The sequence below is a fragment of the Neolamprologus multifasciatus genome, chromosome 5, assembly GCF_963576455.1.
Source record: "Neolamprologus multifasciatus chromosome 5, fNeoMul1.2, whole genome shotgun sequence".
Taxonomy (NCBI): Eukaryota; Metazoa; Chordata; class Actinopteri; order Cichliformes; family Cichlidae; genus Neolamprologus; species Neolamprologus multifasciatus.
Window position 1 is genome coordinate 35,522,353 of NC_140443.1, and position 18,793 is coordinate 35,541,145.

Below are 18,793 nucleotides of genomic sequence, written 5' to 3' on the forward strand. Positions count from 1 at the left end.
CAACAGTAATAAAAAAACAAACAAAAACATTTCATAAATATTAAAAATAAGCGAGTCTGCTGCTGCCTGGATGCATTCATACCTGTCTGCATGGTCAGACATCTCAGTTGAGATTGTGGGCCACCAGAAGCTGCCCAGTCTTCTACCAGATGAAAGTGTCTTTGTCATTTATTTGATTCCCAATTGAAATATATTTTTTGACATTAAGCAGGCCTACAAAGTGTCTCACAAGAGCAACATAATATTACATGTCATGAGTGGGTGTGTGTGGGGGTCCTGGATGTTTTTTAATATAGCTGCATTAATGTGTAGAACCTCTCTAAAATAATTAATTAATAACATCATTTTAGTGTGTTCATGTGTGTGAACAGCCTGTAATGTTTTTAAGGGTATCAACAGGGCCCTGTTCCAGAAACAGCTCTGAGTTATTTAACCCTGAGTTTCTGTTCCAGAGTCGACTTCAGTTCTGAGTCAGTCACGAGGGTTATTTCCTCACTATAAATCCAAGGGTTTTTCTGTTTTTATACACATGGATATATCTATCCATAGATGTAGATATATATCTTTTCATGGGACAACACTGAAGTTATGACACTTTGATACAATGTAGAGTAGTCAGTGTACAGCTTGTACAACAGTGTAAATTTGCTGTCACCTCAAAATAACTCAACATACATCCATTAACGTCTAAACTGCTGGCAACAAAAGTGAGTACACCACCCTAAGTGAAAATGTCCAAATTGTGCCCAAAGTGTCAATATTTGGTGTTGCAACCACTGTGTGTGTGTATGCATGCATTAGTCCCCGTAGGGAAACTACTGCTCTGCATTTAACCCATTCACCCAGTGAAGCAGTGAGCAGCCACCAATGCAGCGCCCGGGGAGCAGTGTGTAGGGACGGTACCTTGCTCAGGGGTACCTCAGGGTAGCTGTTCAGTGGAGTCAAACCCCTGACCTTCCGGTCATGGGGCAACCACTCTGCCTACTGAGCTATCCCTGCCCCTGGCACTGGTCTCATCAGACCGCAGGTAATCTATGTCCTTAGTCTGCTTTTCTTCAGCAAACTGTTTGTGGGCTTTCTTGTGCATTATCTTTAATCGAGGCTTCCTTCTGGGACGACAGTCATGTGATGCAGTGTGTGGCGTATGGTCTGAGCACTGACAGGCTGGTCTTTGAAACCTTCTGCAGCAATGCTGGTGCTCACTTTTGTTGCCAGTGGTTTAGACGTTAATGGATGTATGTTGAGTTATTTTGAGGTGACAGCAAATTTACACCGTTGTGCAAGCTGTACACTGACTACTTTACATTGTATCAGTGTCATGTCTTCAGTGTTGTCCCATGAAATATTTACAGAAATGTGAGGGGTGTACTCAATTTTGTGAGATATATTTTATTTTCTTCTCCCCTCCTGCTTCTTAACATAGCCATCGTGATCGTGACACAGTGATATTCCTCAGTCCACTGGATTCAAAGTGAGGCTGTGCTTTCTTGGAGAATCTTGGTGTCAGAGCTCCTCTGATGATGGTTTTCTTTCTGTACTCATAAATGTGCTCAATCCATCCTGAACATACTCACAGTTGTATTGAACTAACTGGTCAGCTCTTCTGGATTGAGAAGCCCAGAGTTATTGACATCAAATTTAACCAACTCACTTTATTTCTAAACTCAGATTTTGCTAAACATGCTTCCCGGAGTAGGGCTTTGGTTGGGTCTTCCAGAGCCCTATTCCGGGAATGCGCTAAGGAGAAGCCCCCAAAGTCACGGAAGCGATCGTTTACCGTCTGTGTGAACCCTGCTTCTCGCCTGTAGGTTCTTATGGACTGTAGGAAAGTCTTCAATGTTGCTGTTGGAAGAATTCAAATGTTTTCGTGTAGCTGAGGATGAGTGCAGTTCTTTGAACTCTGTGGTAGCTCCTACCTCAATGCTTTTTCTTTCAGTATGTGAGGTATAAGTGTGTCCAATGATTGACTGAATGGAACATGGGCAATCGCTAAAATGTTTCCATTGTAAACAGCATTTGTTTGAAAAATGATATCAGCTTTAATAACATGAAGTAAAGATCTAAGAATCTTCTTAAACCTGAGGCTGTATAAGAACCTGAGCAAAGCTGTCATCTGTTGTGAGTTACTTCTGTCAGTTTGAAGATCCCTCTCAAAGTACTCTAATCAGTTAAACTTGCAGTTACATTTGACTTATACTGCTATAAAATAAGGACACAAATGCACCTTGATTTGCTGTTGCATAGATTTCCATATTCTACAGGTTTTCCCACATATAACGTTTAATGTAATAAAAACATTATCATACTTAATTGCATGCTCCCCTTTCACCACAGTTAGTGGTCAGAGTTGGGTCCATATTTTTTGGGGGGCATACACCGTTTTTGTAGTTTTGCTGACATACACAGCTGTTTAAGTCAGAATATGTGATTGAAGTGCAGACGTTTAGCTTTAAAACAACGGGTTTAACAAAAGTATTGCATTAACTGTTTAGGAATTACAGCCTTTTATTTTCTTTCTTATTCATAGTCCCCAATTTTTTGAGGCCCAGAAGTAATTAGAGAATTGACAAGTAGTCAGACATTACTAATAAGAAATTCTAGCGTGGCTTTAGTGATACACTTTGGGTCATTATCAAATCAAAATGTATTTATATAGCACATATTGAAACAACAGTGTTGACCATAGTGCTTCACAGTCAGTAAAAACATAAGACAATTAAAACAAACAATAAAACAGGACAACAAACAATAGGTAACAACACAATAAGCCAGAACAGCCAACTAGTTAGAATCAAAGGCCAAAGTGCCACGGTCGCAAAGGTCCGGTCTCCTCTCAACTTCATTCGAGACCTAGGTTGTGCTAGGAGCCTGTGATTGGATGATCTAAGTGCTCTGTTGGGATTGTATAAGTGGAGTAGTTCAGAGAGACAGCTGGGCGCTAAATTATTCAGAATTTTAAAAGTGAACAAAAGAATTTTAAAATCTATGCAATATTTAACAGGAAGCCAATTTGCACTGTGACACAATCAGTTTTGCAGCATTTGGCTGAATCTGAGCACAGAGTGTAGCCCTGTACACTTCAAAGTGCATCCTGTCAGCAGTCCCATCATCACACAATAGAGAGCTGGTTCTTTTAGCACTTTGTGGTAAACGCTCTGTTTTCATTGATCACCTCGACAGTGACACACCTACCTCATCAAGAGCGTTCTTAAGTTTGTTAGATGTGAAGTTTCTTAAACCACATCTTTGAACTAAAATTATACTGAAAATCTATGAAATCCAAATTCAACACCTTATGATATGTTTTCCTCATTTGTGACAGAGTATCGGGGTAAGTGGACTAACCTGACCTAAGTTAGTTTTGCCTCTAAAAATGGGGGACTATGAAAAACACAGGTAATCCATCATTGTTAAATGTCTGTTATTAAATCAAAATCCTATATTGATTGATTTAAAATCCACCATGGTGGTATAAGGAGGAAAAACTACCAAAATTATCTTTTTCTAACAAACGATAGCCCTAATCCCAACCGCCTCTTTCCATAACGCCATCAAAACTCCATATTTAAATGTAATTAAATGGTTTAAGATGATGCAGGGATGCTGTTTGAATGAATGAGATCCTTTAAATAAACATCTAATGATGTATTTTGTTGAAAGAAAGTGTATATGTGCTTTTCAGGCATTAAAATGCATGTAAGATGTTGCTAAATAAAATGACATGTTTTCTGTAGACAATCATGTACAGTGCATTAATCAAAATAAATGTAATGTGCCTAAAGTTCCTCCAAATCCAGACGTTACATTTTTTTTTTCTTTTTTTTTAAAATATAACAAAAGACTGAACACAGAAGAATTACACCAATCTGCAGATGTTGGTTGTGCAGCAGTTTTAATTCGTAACCAATAATTGTTATTGGAAATGTTACATTGCAAGACTTGTCTGACCTAATGTAAGCCATATTAGAGATTAAAGATGTATTAAAATAAAAACCCTTTTAGTTAAATCACAGTCCACTCACTGAGCTACCAGCTAGCATTCACCATTTGTGTAGATCAGAACAATCCTCGTTACAGCGTGGCTCAAGGCTCTGTTACTGATTATTCAACATGTTAGACATACTTATCAGTTAGCATATTAAGGCACGTACACTTTTAATGCCAACATCCTGGTATCGCAGTGTGTTTCTCTAGCAATGTCCACACATGTCCACCTGAGTCTGCCCTCTTACGGTCTTCTTTCTCCTGTGATATCACCTAATACTCAATGGTCACTGCCTTTGTCTTCAGGTATTCGTTGAGAGCTTCTTGTCCTGGTGGAGAGACAAAGATACTGATAGTAAGCATGAGCACCAGTCACCTATTGGTCACCACAGGGTTGAGTGCACTGGCTCAAAGCAGGTACCAGTGAAGACTATGGATGTGAATGATTAGTTAGTACTACTAATGCTTTAGTAGTACTAACTACTGTCTTACTGAGTACTGATTTGTGTCTGTGTGTTACAGACACAGAGTTTGTGGATGCGGCTGGCTAACTAAGCATGGTGGTATCAGCTGATAACATTGCACTCCACCCTACTGTGCTAATATGGTGTCTTTAGTATGTGAAGCTCAAACCCAATGGATGACGTCACAATGTCCAGCTTTTATATATGGTCTATGATGGCAACACAGCATAATGTTGTAACTTTTATGGAACAAATGGGAGAAGATGAAAAAATGGCAGTTTGAATGGAATCAGAAATAACAGCCTCTTTCTATTACCGTATTTTTCGGATTATAAGGCGCACTGTCGATGAATGGGTCTGTTTTCATACATAAGGCGCATTAAGCAAAACAAAACAGTCAGATAAAACTGAAGTTATTGTACTCGGCCCTAAAAATCTTAGAAATATGGTATCTAAAAAGATTCTTACTCTGGATGGCATTACCTTGGCCTCCAGTAACACTGTGAGGAACCTTGGAGTCATTTTTGACCAGGACATGTCCTTCAACGCAAATATTAAACAAATATGTTGGACTGCTTTCTTCCATTTGTGCAACGTCTCTAAAGTTAGAAATATCCTGTCTCAGAGTGACGCTGAAAAACTAGTTTATGCATTTATTACTTCCAGGCTGGACGACTGCAATTCATTATTATCAGGATGTCCAAAAAACTCCCTGAAAAGCCTTCAACTAATCCAAAATGCTGCAGCAAGAGTACTGACAGGGACTAGAAAGAGAGAGCAGATTTCTCCTGTTTTGGCTTCCCTTCATTGGCTTCCTGTTAAAACCAGAATTGAATTCAAAATCCTGCTCCTCACATACAAGGTCTTAAATAATCAGGCCCCATCTTATCTTAATGACCTTGTAAGTTAGTGTTCATCCTCCAGCTTCACTGTGTTTATGTTATGCTAACATAGCTGTGTTGCTAGCAATCACGTAGCACATCATTATAGGCCAGCTAGACCAACTTCAGTAACCCTTCAAAAGTCACTGCTGTTTAGTTTTGTCTTCATTTATGTTGGAAGTGATAGCAGAGCTGTACGTTTAATATTTTCAGAAATCTCTCAGTCAGAACATGCTATATCATGTTTAGGTGGAAACTAGCGAGCTAACTTCCTGCTGACTTCTAACTCTGATGAATTTAATAAATTCTGTTTTCATGGATGTCTGGATGTTAAACTTAATTGTTACACCTGGTAAAGCAGCAACACTGATCATTTTATCAAAGGTGAAAAATTCTAGTTTTTAACTCTCAGTGATGCCGCAGTGTTCGTTTGACTTTGGGACCTGAAGCGGACGGAGTTTGGACCCAGATTACTCTGCCAGGCTCCTGACTACAGTAGCCGTAATGCTCCGACAATGCATCAAGTGGTGCAGCTTCATAGCTTACCAACGTCGTACTAAAACATTTTTTGACAGATTTTTGAGCATCGTGTACCACATAAAATTGGTCCGAGGTCAGTAAGCACAACCAGAATTCATAAATAAGGCGCACTGTGGATTTTTGAGAAAATGAAAGGATTTTAAGTGCGCCTTATAGTCTGAAAAATACGGTACTAGACTGCTTCAGATAAAAGCAGCTTCAGGCAAATAAAATCTACACTCACTGTTTAAGTAAATTAGTATTTGTTTATTTAATGGTTTAAATACGGGTGGCTGTAGTTCAGGAGTTAGGTCATGGTTCGATCTCTGGCCGCTTCAGTCTGCACACCAAATGTCCTTGGGCAAGATATTAACCCCAAGTTGCTCTCTGATCTGTCCACTGGCGTATGAATGTGTGTGAATGTTAGATAGAAAGCACTTACATGGTAAAAAGTGCTATATAAGAACCAGCAAATTTACCCTCCAAACATGACTTTGTCCCCACTGCTGGTGTTGTATGTGAAAATGTTTTGACATAGGTTGGATAGTATATATTTATTCTTTTTTTAAAATTTGTGTTTCTTGACATGAAAGAATACATCTACACAATAAAAGCAGTCGTTTGCCTTACCCAGGTCTTTACCAAATCCGGACTGCTTGAAGCCTCCGAAGGGCGCAGCGACGTCGGTCTTGTTGTAGGTGTTGACGAAAACTGTGCCGGCATTGAGCCTTTCACTGACATACAGTGCTTTGCTGATGTCCCGTGTGAAAACACCTGATGCCAGGCCATACTCTGTAGCATTGGCCCTCCTCAGGACGTCATCCACTTCACTGAATTCAGGAAGATGGAGGAGGCACACCGGACCAACACAACAGTGAAGAGACAAAAGGTCAGCCTTATGTTGGGTATATGAAGCAAGCTGGCATTTGAGCAATCATTCAATTTTAACTAACCCGCTCTTAAACTTGGAGATGATCATAACAGGGCCGAAAGACTCCTCTTTAGCAATGTACGTGTGGTCCTGCACATCAGTAAACACTGTGGGTTCAAAGAAGAAACCTGGAGGGAAAACAAACATCCAACGGCATCTGTTATATCAGAGTTAGTCCATCCTAACCAGTTCTGTTTAGAAACTTCTGCTGCCTTACCTGGTCGTTGTACCTGTCTGCCACCACAGACCAGGGTGGCTCCCTCCTTGACACCAGTCTGACAATATTCCACCAGTTTGTCCAGGTGGGCCTTGTGGTTCTGAGGTCCATGGTCTGTTGAGCGGTCCAGTGGATCACCAATCTTCATCTTTTTGACTTCCTCAACCTAAAATAAGAGAGATCCAAGTGGTCTTTAAAGAAGTAAGAACTAATTACTCACATGAGACAGCATACGGGAGAGAAACCTTACCGCTGCGGCTCAATTTGCCTACTAGAAGGACATGCTGAGACACACGCAGATCCACACAAAGGCGTGTAACTGCTCATTTCTAAGACTTAGAGCATGTGTTTCAGTTTCATTACTACCACCGACAGTGCGTTACTGGCCTTGCTCTTTGACTAAAATGTCAGCGGGCCATCAGCCTATTACGTCTGAAGGTGTGAGACTGATTTTTAAGGTGGAATGAAAACACAACATGACATTTTCACTGTAAAAAAGGGGGGAAAAAGTGAAAGTAAAGTTTACTGCGTGTTACACCTACCACTCTTTGTACAAACAGGTCATGAATGGAGTCTTCCACAAACAGTCTGCCAGCAGCGATGCAGTTCTCTCCCTTGTTAAAGAACACTGAGCTCATGCCCTGAAACATACAGACAGCAACATAGTGGATGCACAACTTTTACTCTGTTTTGTAAAAAAAAAACCCCACAAAAACCTGCCATAAGATAAACACACCATGCGCACGGCCTTGTCCATCTCGCAGTCACTGAAGATGATAAGTGGTGATTTTCCTCCGAGCTCCAGAGAGACTTTCTTTACATTGCTGACTGCACAGCTTCAAATATACAAGAAAACAGACACGCAACTGTGAGCGATACTATAAGACTTTGTTAAACACCTTGTGTAAGGTTTACGTTACCTCTCACCTCTTCATGATGTGTTTACCAATCTCTGTGGAACCTGTGAAGCCAAGTTTCCGGACGTCGGGATGGTCGGAGAGACGCTGACCCACCAGGGCGCCTAGAATAGAGAACAAGATGCATAGCAACTCACGGAGCTTCATTAGGTGACCTCAGCTTCATGTCATGAATGTTTATGATCCAACCTGATCCAGGCAGAATGTTAATCACTCCTTTAGGCAGTCCCGCTCTTGCTGCCAGCTCAGCAAACTTCAGTGCTGTCAGTGGGGTGACCTGAAAACAAACAACAACATGAATGACCCTGTGGTTTTAGCTTTTGTGGGTAGCATGTGTGACATGGGAGTCTGACCTGTGCAGGCTTGAGGACCACTGTGTTTCCAGCTGCCAGGCAGGCTGCTGTCTTCCAGGCCAGCATCATTAGAGGATAGTTCCAAGGAATCACAATGGCACAAACTCTGAGGACGGATAGAGAGCATTTGAAATACTTATCACACCCATTTTATAACATTTTGATTGAAATCCACCTGATTGAAGATTTTCTGTCAAGCACATATATAGTTTGTTCTTTACAAACTACTAATGTGGTTCATAAAAAGCAGCAGTTTGTTCGGCTTTCGAACCAAAGGCATGTTAGCTTTAATGTAAATGTACAGTGCTGTGAAAAAGCATTTGACTGAAATGCTTTGTTAGTTTTACATCAGATGCAACAGGATGCAAACCTTTCAAAAGGGCCACAGAATATTTTCCTAAATGTAATTATTTTGCAGGTTCCACTGCAGTGCTGTGTAGGGAATGACACTTTTCAAAAATCTATTCTCACCCCATTGGTTCCTTCTTGGTAAACGTCAGGTTACGATTGGGCCTGGCCTGGTTGATGGGGATGGTGCTGCCCTGTAAAAGAACAACATCATGTTGTTTGCATGTATTTACACATCTGTACCAGATGTATCAGACTGTCAACAGACAACGTGACAGGTCCAGGCTTTTAAGCCAGCTGTCTTACTTGGATCTTGTCACACCAGCCAGCAAAGTAGCGGAAAGTTTGGATGGACATGCCCACGTGGGTCTTGAGAGCCAGAGTGTACACAGCTCCAGAGTCAATGGCTTCGATAGTGGCCAGCTCCTCCTGGTGCTCCTCCATCAGGTCAGCCAGCCTGCAGGTGGGTTAACAGTGAAGCCATATTATGAAACACAACTGAGACAAACAACTTTTCTTCACTAATACTATCAAAGACAAACAAACCTACTGAAGGCATTTACTTCCCTTAGAACAAAGATATTAAAGCGGTTCATTCTATGGAGATGCTCACTTTACCGTAAAGAGAAATGGGCCATAAAGCTAAGAAAAAAAATATGGATGAAGTTTTTTGACACTCCAGGGTCATATATCTGACCTGTAGATGAGTCTTCCTCTGTCCCTTGGGTTCATCTTGCCCCACTCTCCCTCTTCAAAGGCCTCTTTAGCTGCAGCCACTGCCTTGTCCACATCACTGATCTGGGCCAGAGACACATCGCAGATGGCCTGCAGGACACACACAGGACAGACAAGGAAATTAAAGATGGCAAACCTCATTTATGAAGACATGGGCCTCCAATCCTGATGAGATCACCTTCAGCAGTGGAAAGAGAACTTCCCTTTTTGTAGTTTTTTTCCCCCTAAACCTTGTTAAAATACGCTTTAAACAGACTGTAGCACTATTTTTGGCCATCATCATTTGTTGGTCACTAAAGACGGGGTATTTTAATATTTGTAACCCGAAAAAGAATCAACAGCTTCTCCAAAAGTTGATTCTGTTCATCTGGACGTAGCGTTTTCTGGGAGAAACGTTTCGTCACTCATCCAAGTGACGTCTTCAGTCTCAGCTGACTGCAGGTTTCCAATCTTATAAACAGTACATTTGCATAATGACTGAAACCAGCCCACTGAAGGAACAATGGGCTGTGAGGTCAGTTCCTGCAATCACAATGCTGTGATTGCAGCCATTCCCCAACTCTCTGTGAATGGTACTCATGGCCATTGATCAGTGGTCTTTGGTCAGTGGTTGTTGATCAATGGTCATGAGAATTTGCATAATTATGATTAAGGAACTGACCTCACAGCCCATTGTTCCTTCAGTGGGCTGGTTTCAGTCATTATGCAAATGTACAGAAAACGCTACGTCCAGATGAACAGAATCAACTTTTGGAGATTTATTTTCCTGGATGATTGAGAATGCATCAAGACAAATCAACAGCTTCAGCTTCCATCATCAGTTGAGAAAAGAAATGGTTGCTTTTCATTATAGATCCCTGCCAGTGTATGACGCAGGACACAAAGTTACACATTACAGAGAAGACATTACTCTATATAATACAAATATCATATAGGACATAAATTTTGGATTTTTTGTAATTTCTTTTCTCTCACCGTGCCGTCAGTGGGTTGATGGTTTTGTAGGTCTTTCCTCCTCTGCATCAACAAACTCTCCGTTGATGAATAACTGATGAGGCATCTTTATTGTCACTGTTGTTATGTTCTTCTCCACCTGAGCAGGTAAATGATACACATTAACACACGGCTGTTTCCTCTCCACGTATCCATAACCAACAAAGGGAATTTCAAACACTTACATAGTCAACTACCAACTCCTCTTCATCGTCCTCCCCTCTGAGCTTCCTCACACACATTTGGATGAAATCCTGAAAGGTTGTGTTCATGTAGACATCCTCGTTCTGCAGCTGACAACTGCTGGCTCGAAGTTTCACCTCCTCCACCAGCCTGAAGACAGAGAAGAGGGAAGATGGGGGACAAGAAAAAGAAGAGAAGATTAGGTGAAATAGTGGTATAAGAAGGAATGCTTAGATTAAGCACTGATATCAGGTTGTAAAATACTCTTTAAGGAGAAAATGACCTAAACTAAAAACTTACTTAAATAAACCTACACATATAAACCTGCACACATACATAATATTATTGGATTGTAGCTATCTGAGGTGGATTTATGCGTTTAGCCAGGCTTTCTTTGCATTTGCTGGCTTGACAATACCTAAAGCCTCAGTTGTAGATAACGGGTACCACCAGTGTTGGGAAGGTTACTTTTAAAATGTATTCCATTACAGATTACATACATGCCCCAAAATGTATTCTGTAACGTATTCCGTTACGTTACTTAATGAGTGTAACGTATTCTAAATACTTTGGATTACTTAATATATTATCATGCTGTTTACAACTACATGAATGTACTATTGCTGTGATTCATTACTGTTACTGAAGGTCCGCGGCTCCGAACCGTAGTAAAGGGACCTCTGACTAATACGTCGGGTTCTGTGTCGGCTCGTAGCCGAAAACTAGCTTAACTCTGTTGTCTGGGTCAACTTTGCTAGCGAGAGACAGAGAGAGGCGTTGAAAGGCTGCTCCAACGGAACTTATTGTTTTTGAGGAAAACACGAACACGGTGTACAGTCGAGTCTTAATAGCTTACTTACAACTGGGCTCGTCAGGCACTCTTCTTAGCTGCAGTGGTTATTATTATATTTACATGCTTCCAGCTCCCGTTTTTGCTCGATGACAGCTCGTACTTTTCCTTTTTCTCCCTCCCTCGCTCACAGACACATAACGTGTATGACAGTCCATTCTCCCTGCAGCACGGACTACACTGCCTATGATGCTACATTCTTTAGAGCTATACCTGTAGCATTCTGCCTATTAGCTTAGCACAACAACAACAACAGGCTCTCTCACCCAGGAAACACGCAGAGAGAGAGAGCGTCACCCTGTAACCATGGCAACCGCAACGCTGCCGCCTGGAACAACAGAACGTAGCTGTCAAACAAAACCCAAACAGTCCTGACCCGCCACAATATGAAACAGGGAAGTACCGCCGTGTAATCCATTTATTTCAACAAAGTAACTGTATTCTAAATACCACCTTTTTAAACGGTAACTGTAACGGAATTCAGTTACTCATTTTGTATTTTTAAATACGTAACGGCGGTACATGTATTCCGTTACTCCCCAACACTGGGTACCACATACTAGACATCGAGCAAAATCCAATGAAATTTGGTGGAGGTAGAGCACAAGCGCAGAAAGAATAAGTTACATGTTGATGGAAATTGGTTAAAAAGTATTTTGGACATTAATGAATATGCACAGACAACCCGCTCAGTGCCTGGTTTCACTGAGCCCAAACAAAACTGAAACTTAAAGCTGCTGCTTGTTTGTTACATAATTCTGTCATTGTTTAATAACTTTAATGTATTAACATTTGTTCTACACCACAGCGAAATAAACACACTAATTACAAATTGGTAAGGCCAAAGTTTTGACTGGAACTGTGTGTTACATAAGTGATGAACAAGAAAAGAAAATTGACATGCTTTTTTTTTTTCCTGTATCACCTGACCACATCCATGGAAGCAGCACCAGATTTGAAAAAATCTGTCGAGTCTTCAATCTGGCTCACATTGCTCAGGATACTCTGCCACACTGCCTGGAAGACATGATGTTAAAAGTCAGCACAAAGACAAAATCTAAACTGTCAGCTTAACGTTTTCTTGAATCAGTGGGAGTGGAGGGCCTACCCTCATCTGTACAGCGAAGGTTTTCTCCTCCTCAGTGAGCTCCACAGCAGCACTGCTCCCAGAGCGAAAGTACTGCGCTGCAGCAATCATCTTTCCATCCTCAAACTGCAGATTCTTCACCAGCAGCTGCAGAGAAACACAAAATGCGACACCACCTGTTTTAATCAATGTTGTACTTTGCTAACACTTCAATGTCTCCATTGAGGTCAACAGAATACGTTGAATGGACCACAATTTTAATCAGAATTATGATTTAAACATGTTATTCAATTCTTCTTGTATATCAGGATCCATTCGATTGGATGGGAAGTTTCCATGAAGCACCACCATCACCATGCTGAAGTGCCTCAAACCTCTGCAAGCAGTTTAGTGAAGAAGAGGAATATTTGGCTAGCTTGCCAACTTTGCGTATTGTTATAGCTCTTAAAATCATCATACAGGCACAGGTAAAGTTTATGTATAAAATAAATTATCACTCACACACAGACACACACTCCTATTGCACTTTTTTATATGCCCAAGCTCGTTGTCTAACTTCCAACACACTCCAGTGAATGCATCAGGGACAACTCAGGGTTTAATATATTGCTCAAGGACATGTCTTTGCGAATAAATGAATGAGGCAAGTTGTATGAAGAACTTTGAGTGCTCAGGTAGACCAGAACGGTGCTACACTATTACAATTGGTAGACAACCCACTCTAGTATCTGAGTCAGAGTCATATAGAAAAATAATGATCCTAAAAAATAGTCAGCATTATAACAGGGAATTTCAAGGCAAGTGACTGCAGTGTGTTCTGCAATTCAGACTAAGTAAATGGTAAATGGTCTGCATTTGTATAGCGCTTTACTCAGTCCCTAAGGACCCCAAAGTGCTTTACACTACATTCAGTCATTCACCCATTCACACACCTGCAATGGCAAGCTACATTGTAGCCACAGTTGCCCTGGGGCGCACTGACAGAGGCGAGGCTGCCGGACACTGGTGCCACCGAGCCCTCTGACCACCACCAGTAGGCAGTAGGTAAACATTGGGTTAGTATCTTGCCCAAGATATTTGCCTCCTGGCATGCAGCCAGGAGTGGCCATGATTAGTGGCTGACCTGCTCTGCCACCTGAGCTACAGCAAAGTCCAATGCTTCATCAGTGATCTATGCAATGCAGTTTTTTTTTTAAGTTAGCAACATTTTTATTGAAAGAAAATAAACAAAATTAAACAAGAACTCTGACTAAACAACTTATTTTCTGCCTAATTTACTTTTTTGTCAATTCCATGTTTTGAAAGTCCTCACAAAGGCCAAGTAACGAAACCCCAAGTTGCTCTTCAAAGCATCCACTGGAGTGTGAATGTTAGCTGGAAACTACTTAAGCAGAAAAATCAGAGATCCCAGAGATTTTATTTTAGTCAGCAAATAAAAATGGTCAACTTTTCTATCAGTGAATGACTGAATTATGAAGACAAATGAACGAGAATGAATGAGAGTTCAGCTCTAGACTAGCTGAACTCTAGTGCGTGCAGTCAGTTTTACCACTGACTAGTTTAATCCGAGCCTAAATGTGCCTAGAGAGCATTTTCATGCATGTTGACGGTACAGTGTCCTACAAAGTCCAGTGCTCTAGAGGGCGCTGTGACCCCTGTTACACACTGCATAGACGGTCACACATCCATAGGTAGCAAGCAGGGCGAGCTGAAAATAACGGAGAAGCCTTACAATGGCCACAGCTACCCTTCAGACATTTAACGTGTTCCTGACGGAAAGACTAACCGCAGCTGCGGTGGACATCTACGGATTCGTTGAGAAGACCCTGGTAGAGTACCAGGAAGAGGTGTACCGAGCCAAGCTGGAGAACCAGAGGCTGCAGCGGCTGCTGGACCTCGTCTACAAACCAGAGATAAGGCTGCACAGGGCTGGTATGTACCCCAGGTTACTTCAGCCAGTTAGCATCTTATTAATAACCCAATAAGTGACTCAGCGACGTCGGACAGAAAGCTACATTTATATTCACAGCATTTAGCTAGCAACATTAGCAAGCAGTGTTAGCCATACAGTAAAGGAGCGTTAAATTTCCGGTGAGCTTATTTCCAATGTCCTCAAATCAAACAGTACAGTAAGGATGCTATTTATCGAAACACGAGTTCAAATGACAGTCAAACTGCGGCAGGTCGCACTTATCATATCAAAGAGGACTGTTGTTCATTGTGGTTACTCTGATCTCAGCGTGTGCTCGTTACTCATAGGACGCAACTTAAATCTTCCTTTTATAGTTCAGCGTACATGACCGCCGGAGACACTGCACCCTTTGAGCCAATCAGCCCGCGAGTTTAACACTTGTTCTTAACATTGTTTGGTGTAGTGAACACATCTGTATACAATTATAGATACGGACAAGCTGTTTTGAAGCTACGTACAATATGTAATATGTCATATATACACATGTCATAAGCTGTTTTGTATTGTTTATGAAAACGTCAGTCTTGTACAGGAGTGTCAGTTGTGCTCTGTACAGGAGTTCTAGTGTAACTGGTTTTCATGTTAACTGGTGAGTTTTCTTCATGTTGTCCAGATGTTGCATCTGCAGGTTCCCTTTACCACAACTAGTCTGCACTGCCCAACAGTGTGCCTTCAACTTTGATTAAATATGAAAAATATCACCAAGTTCAGATATTTATGTGTGAATGTTATCTTCAGATAACAATCCAAATTATTCTGATTAAAGGTAATTGTAATAAATTGGGGGGAAAAAAGCAGCACTCAGACAGGACTCGTACTTGTATGTTTCTGTTACATAAATCAAAAGCGATCTGACCACCGATCAGTTCGATGTAAACACCTGTGTTACCTTCCTATTTAACGAATGTGAAATGATGATTGTAATATTTTAACACACTTTGCAGGATGTGACATCATGGCATTGGTTTGTATAAACTCTCAACTCATACAAGCTGGTGAAAGCTTACATTTGCCCTAAGAATCACTCCTAGTACGTCTATTACTCTGTTTTTGGATGGATCCAGTAAGAAAGTGTCGGGATTATAATGTTGATACATTTGTAAACTAATTTAAGGAAACAATGTAAATATTTATTTTGTAAATGTTACAATAATGCCAGTGAACAAGGGCTGCAACGATTTATCGAGTATTTAGAATGATTCGATTGTTAAAAAAAAATCTTGATACAAATTATTTGATTCGATGCTTCACTTAAGGAACGGCTCTGTAGCGCGCCATTGTCACCATGGAAACACGAACGCGAGCGTTTCACTCACATTAGCGGCTAAAAACAGACCTGAGATACAAACGTATTTAGGGGAAGCGTGTGGATTATAAGTCTGACAACATTAAGCCCACGCAGGGGTCCAGTTTGAAACACAAACACTGAGAACAGCAGCAGTGATGATGACCCCGGCACCGTTAAACGTGGAGCCCGAGCCTGTTTACACACCGCGAAGAGCAAAGAGGCGGAGCGGTTACCGAGACGGTGAGCTCGGGTTAAGTGATAGAAAACAGCGGCGCTGTTCCTGTGATCACCATTAAAACCTTTACTGGGAAAAAGCGAGCGAGTCCTTCATCAGAGCTCCTGGTTAACAAACTCAGACGTGAAGAGAAACACATTTTGCAGCTGCTCCATCCTTCACCGTTTGTTTTACACAGAGAGAAATCTGCAGTAAGCCTTCAGAAGTTGTATTTGTAGTATTTTTGTAGTTTTGAGCGAAGATAAGCTAAATTTGAGTGAACAAAATTAATTGCTGCGTGCAAAAAATGTATTTAAATACAAATATATTTCTCCTCAATTTGCAACACTTGCACGTGCAATTTTTTTTTTACATGTGCTCAAAAGTTTTTTTGAATAGTGGCACATAAATAACACATAGTTGAAGGCTCACGGCTGCCGTCTTAGTTTTCGTGGAACCGAACATGTGTGTGTCTAAAGGGGGCGTGGGGTGCATATTTATTCCAAAGTTTTTGCAACATTTTTCAGATTGAAAGTGAAATATCTAAATATTTTGTTGAACTGCATTAATAATAATAATAGAAATTCTAAAAACAAAGGTTTTTTTTTTTTTTTCAAACAACCCATTACAAATATACATGGGCCAGTAAAACTCTGACCTGAACATTTTTAAAGTGGACATCAAATGATCATTAATATTAATTAATGTCTACATTATACCCATCTTGTTTTCAGCAGCATACAAACTTTGCATCAAAGCACAGGGCAAACTATAGTTATATTTTTATATAAGAAAATCTCATTTTATATAAATGTCATTGTAGGGTCTACCTTACAATCTACTGGAGTTGGCCACTCCTGAAATAGTTCAGCCATGTTTCCCCACACTGGAGCTGGAGCTCAGGAGGTAGAGCATCATCTACTGATTGGAAGGTGATTCCTAGTCTGCCACGTATCCTTGGACAAGATATTAACCTTGCTCTCTGATGCATCCATCAGAGTAATAATGTGTAGAGACTCCGGGAGAGCAGAAAAGCACTAAGAATCAGTCAATTTATCACATTGTAGATTTGGAAAATTAGCATTCTTCATGAAGTTAGTGGGGTTTATGGAACAAACTTATCAGAACTGGTGTTTTGGTGCAGTCTGGCCCATTTTTACCTGATAGACACGATGCAACCCAGTGTTTCCAGAGTAACTTTGGCTCTGGTTTGGTCTGGGTCATTCACTCTGTCAGAACACATGACATTTTGTCAGCCTGTTTTGTTTACTGTTAGCTTGCAGCTTTGTAAATGGTAAATGGTAAATGGACTGGTTCTTATATAGCGCTTTTCTACTCTGTCTGAGCACTCAAAGCGCTTTATACAACTAATTCATTCACCCAGTCACACCCATTCACACAAGCACTTTTTTCTGACCTAAGTGCTAAGTAGTCTACCATTCATACACATTCACACTCCGATGGTTGCATCGGAGAGCAACGCGGGGTTAGTATCTTGCCCAAGGATATTTGGCATGCAGACTGGAGCAGCCTGGGATCGAATCACCGACCTTCTGGTTAGTGGCTGACCTGCTCTGCCACCTGAGCTACAGCCACCCTCGTTTGTAGAAGTTCCTTAACCACTGTTCATTGACCTGTATATAGTTATCAGCATAAGGTCATGGTGACTTATCACACAGGGCAGTTTGCAGTCTAAGCTGGTGGCTATTTCACTTCACTTAAAAAAAAACAAACAAAAACAAACCAAAACAAAAAAACTTACCAAAGACTTTTATTGTCTAAACTGAAGTCATAACATACTCCACACATGTTAGCATGTGCACTCTTCTAATAGCAAATGCTGTCCTTTACTTGAAGCTTGGACGCAGCTCATGACCAGTGTGAGGTCAATTGTAACGCTTAGATCTCAGCACAATACTTGAAGTGTAAGGCTTTTCTCTCTCCTTTGTTTGCAGATGCCAAACAACAACCAACTGAGGACATTCCACCTAAACAGCAAGAGTGGAGCTCGAGTGTGTGGCAGGATGAGCCGGGACCCTCCGAGGTTAAAGAGGAGCAGAGGGAGGAACTGTGGCTCAATGGCGGCGAGGAGCAACCAACGATGGAAGACAGCGATGACGGAGATGCCTTGACAAAAGAACTCATCAAAACAGTGCAGCAGTTAGAGGACTGCAGAGCAGCAGAGGAGAGCAGAGAGTCGAGGCAAACATCTGCAGATGAACCAAACCTTCTGGAAGAGAAGACTAGCACCACCCTGTACCGCTGCCACATATGCAACTACATTTTCACCAAAAAGACTGTGCTAACGTGGCACCTCAAGACGCATGAAAGCAAGCCACAGGAGAGCAAGAGCAACTTTGACTGCCACATCTGCGGCAAGCACATCCCCTGCCAGAGCAACCTGCAGAATCACATGAGAGTGCACACAGGAGAGAGACCCTACAGCTGCCATTACTGCGGCAAGTGTTTTAAGCTGAAAGGACACATGACAGAACACATAAGGACTCACACAGGGGAGAAACCTTTCAGCTGCCACATCTGTGACAAATCCTTCAACAGGGGTTCCACTCTGAGGAAGCACGTTCTAGCCAAACATAAAGAGGAGAGGCCGTACAAATGCGGGGACTGCGATGAGCTGTTTACAGAGCGGCTGCTGATGAAGAGGCATATGAGAAAGGTTCACGGCATTAACCTGTCCACAAGTCAGAGTCCCACCTGAGAGGCGTTAGAGCTGCTGGCGCATGTAGTCGAAAATCTGAGTACAGAACTGAGCTTGTCTTTTGAAATTTTCAACATGTACACAACAAAATCAGCAAAGCAGCCAGACTGCCATGAATGCGACTGAATCCAAACACTC

At 41.4% G+C, this 18,793-nt stretch overlaps 3 protein-coding genes across 5 annotated transcripts in view; 1 reads left to right on the forward strand and 2 right to left on the reverse strand.

Annotated features, from left to right (window-relative positions):
• LOC146519207 (uncharacterized) overlaps positions 1–18,793 on the reverse strand; it is a 72,673-nt gene that overhangs the window by 9,831 nt on the left and 44,049 nt on the right. The gene's annotated exons all lie outside the window — the stretch shown is intronic.
• On the reverse strand, positions 3,222–13,571 carry LOC146519210 (cytosolic 10-formyltetrahydrofolate dehydrogenase-like). The gene is given in 19 exon segments (XM_085159381.1): positions 3,222–4,313; positions 6,479–6,678; positions 6,802–6,907; positions 6,997–7,162; positions 7,539–7,637; positions 7,733–7,832; positions 7,924–8,017; positions 8,103–8,190; positions 8,267–8,372; positions 8,738–8,808; positions 8,921–9,071; positions 9,312–9,439; positions 10,325–10,335; positions 10,338–10,364; positions 10,367–10,442; positions 10,528–10,675; positions 12,301–12,392; positions 12,484–12,663; positions 13,488–13,571. Coding segments are annotated over 19 exon segments (1,983 nt in total). The 3' UTR covers positions 3,222–4,257.
• On the forward strand, positions 13,770–18,787 carry LOC146519211 (uncharacterized). 2 transcript variants are annotated; one of them, XM_085160086.1, is made up of 2 exons: positions 13,770–14,394; positions 17,892–18,787. In XM_085160086.1, the coding sequence occupies exons 1-2, from the start codon at positions 14,196–14,198 to the stop codon at positions 18,653–18,655; spliced, it is 963 nt and encodes a 320-aa protein (XP_085016212.1). In that variant the 5' UTR covers positions 13,770–14,195; the 3' UTR covers positions 18,656–18,787. The 2 variants fall into 2 exon arrangements, with proteins under 2 accessions (XP_085016212.1, XP_085016214.1); XM_085160088.1 differs by having other exon boundaries at positions 14,277–15,962.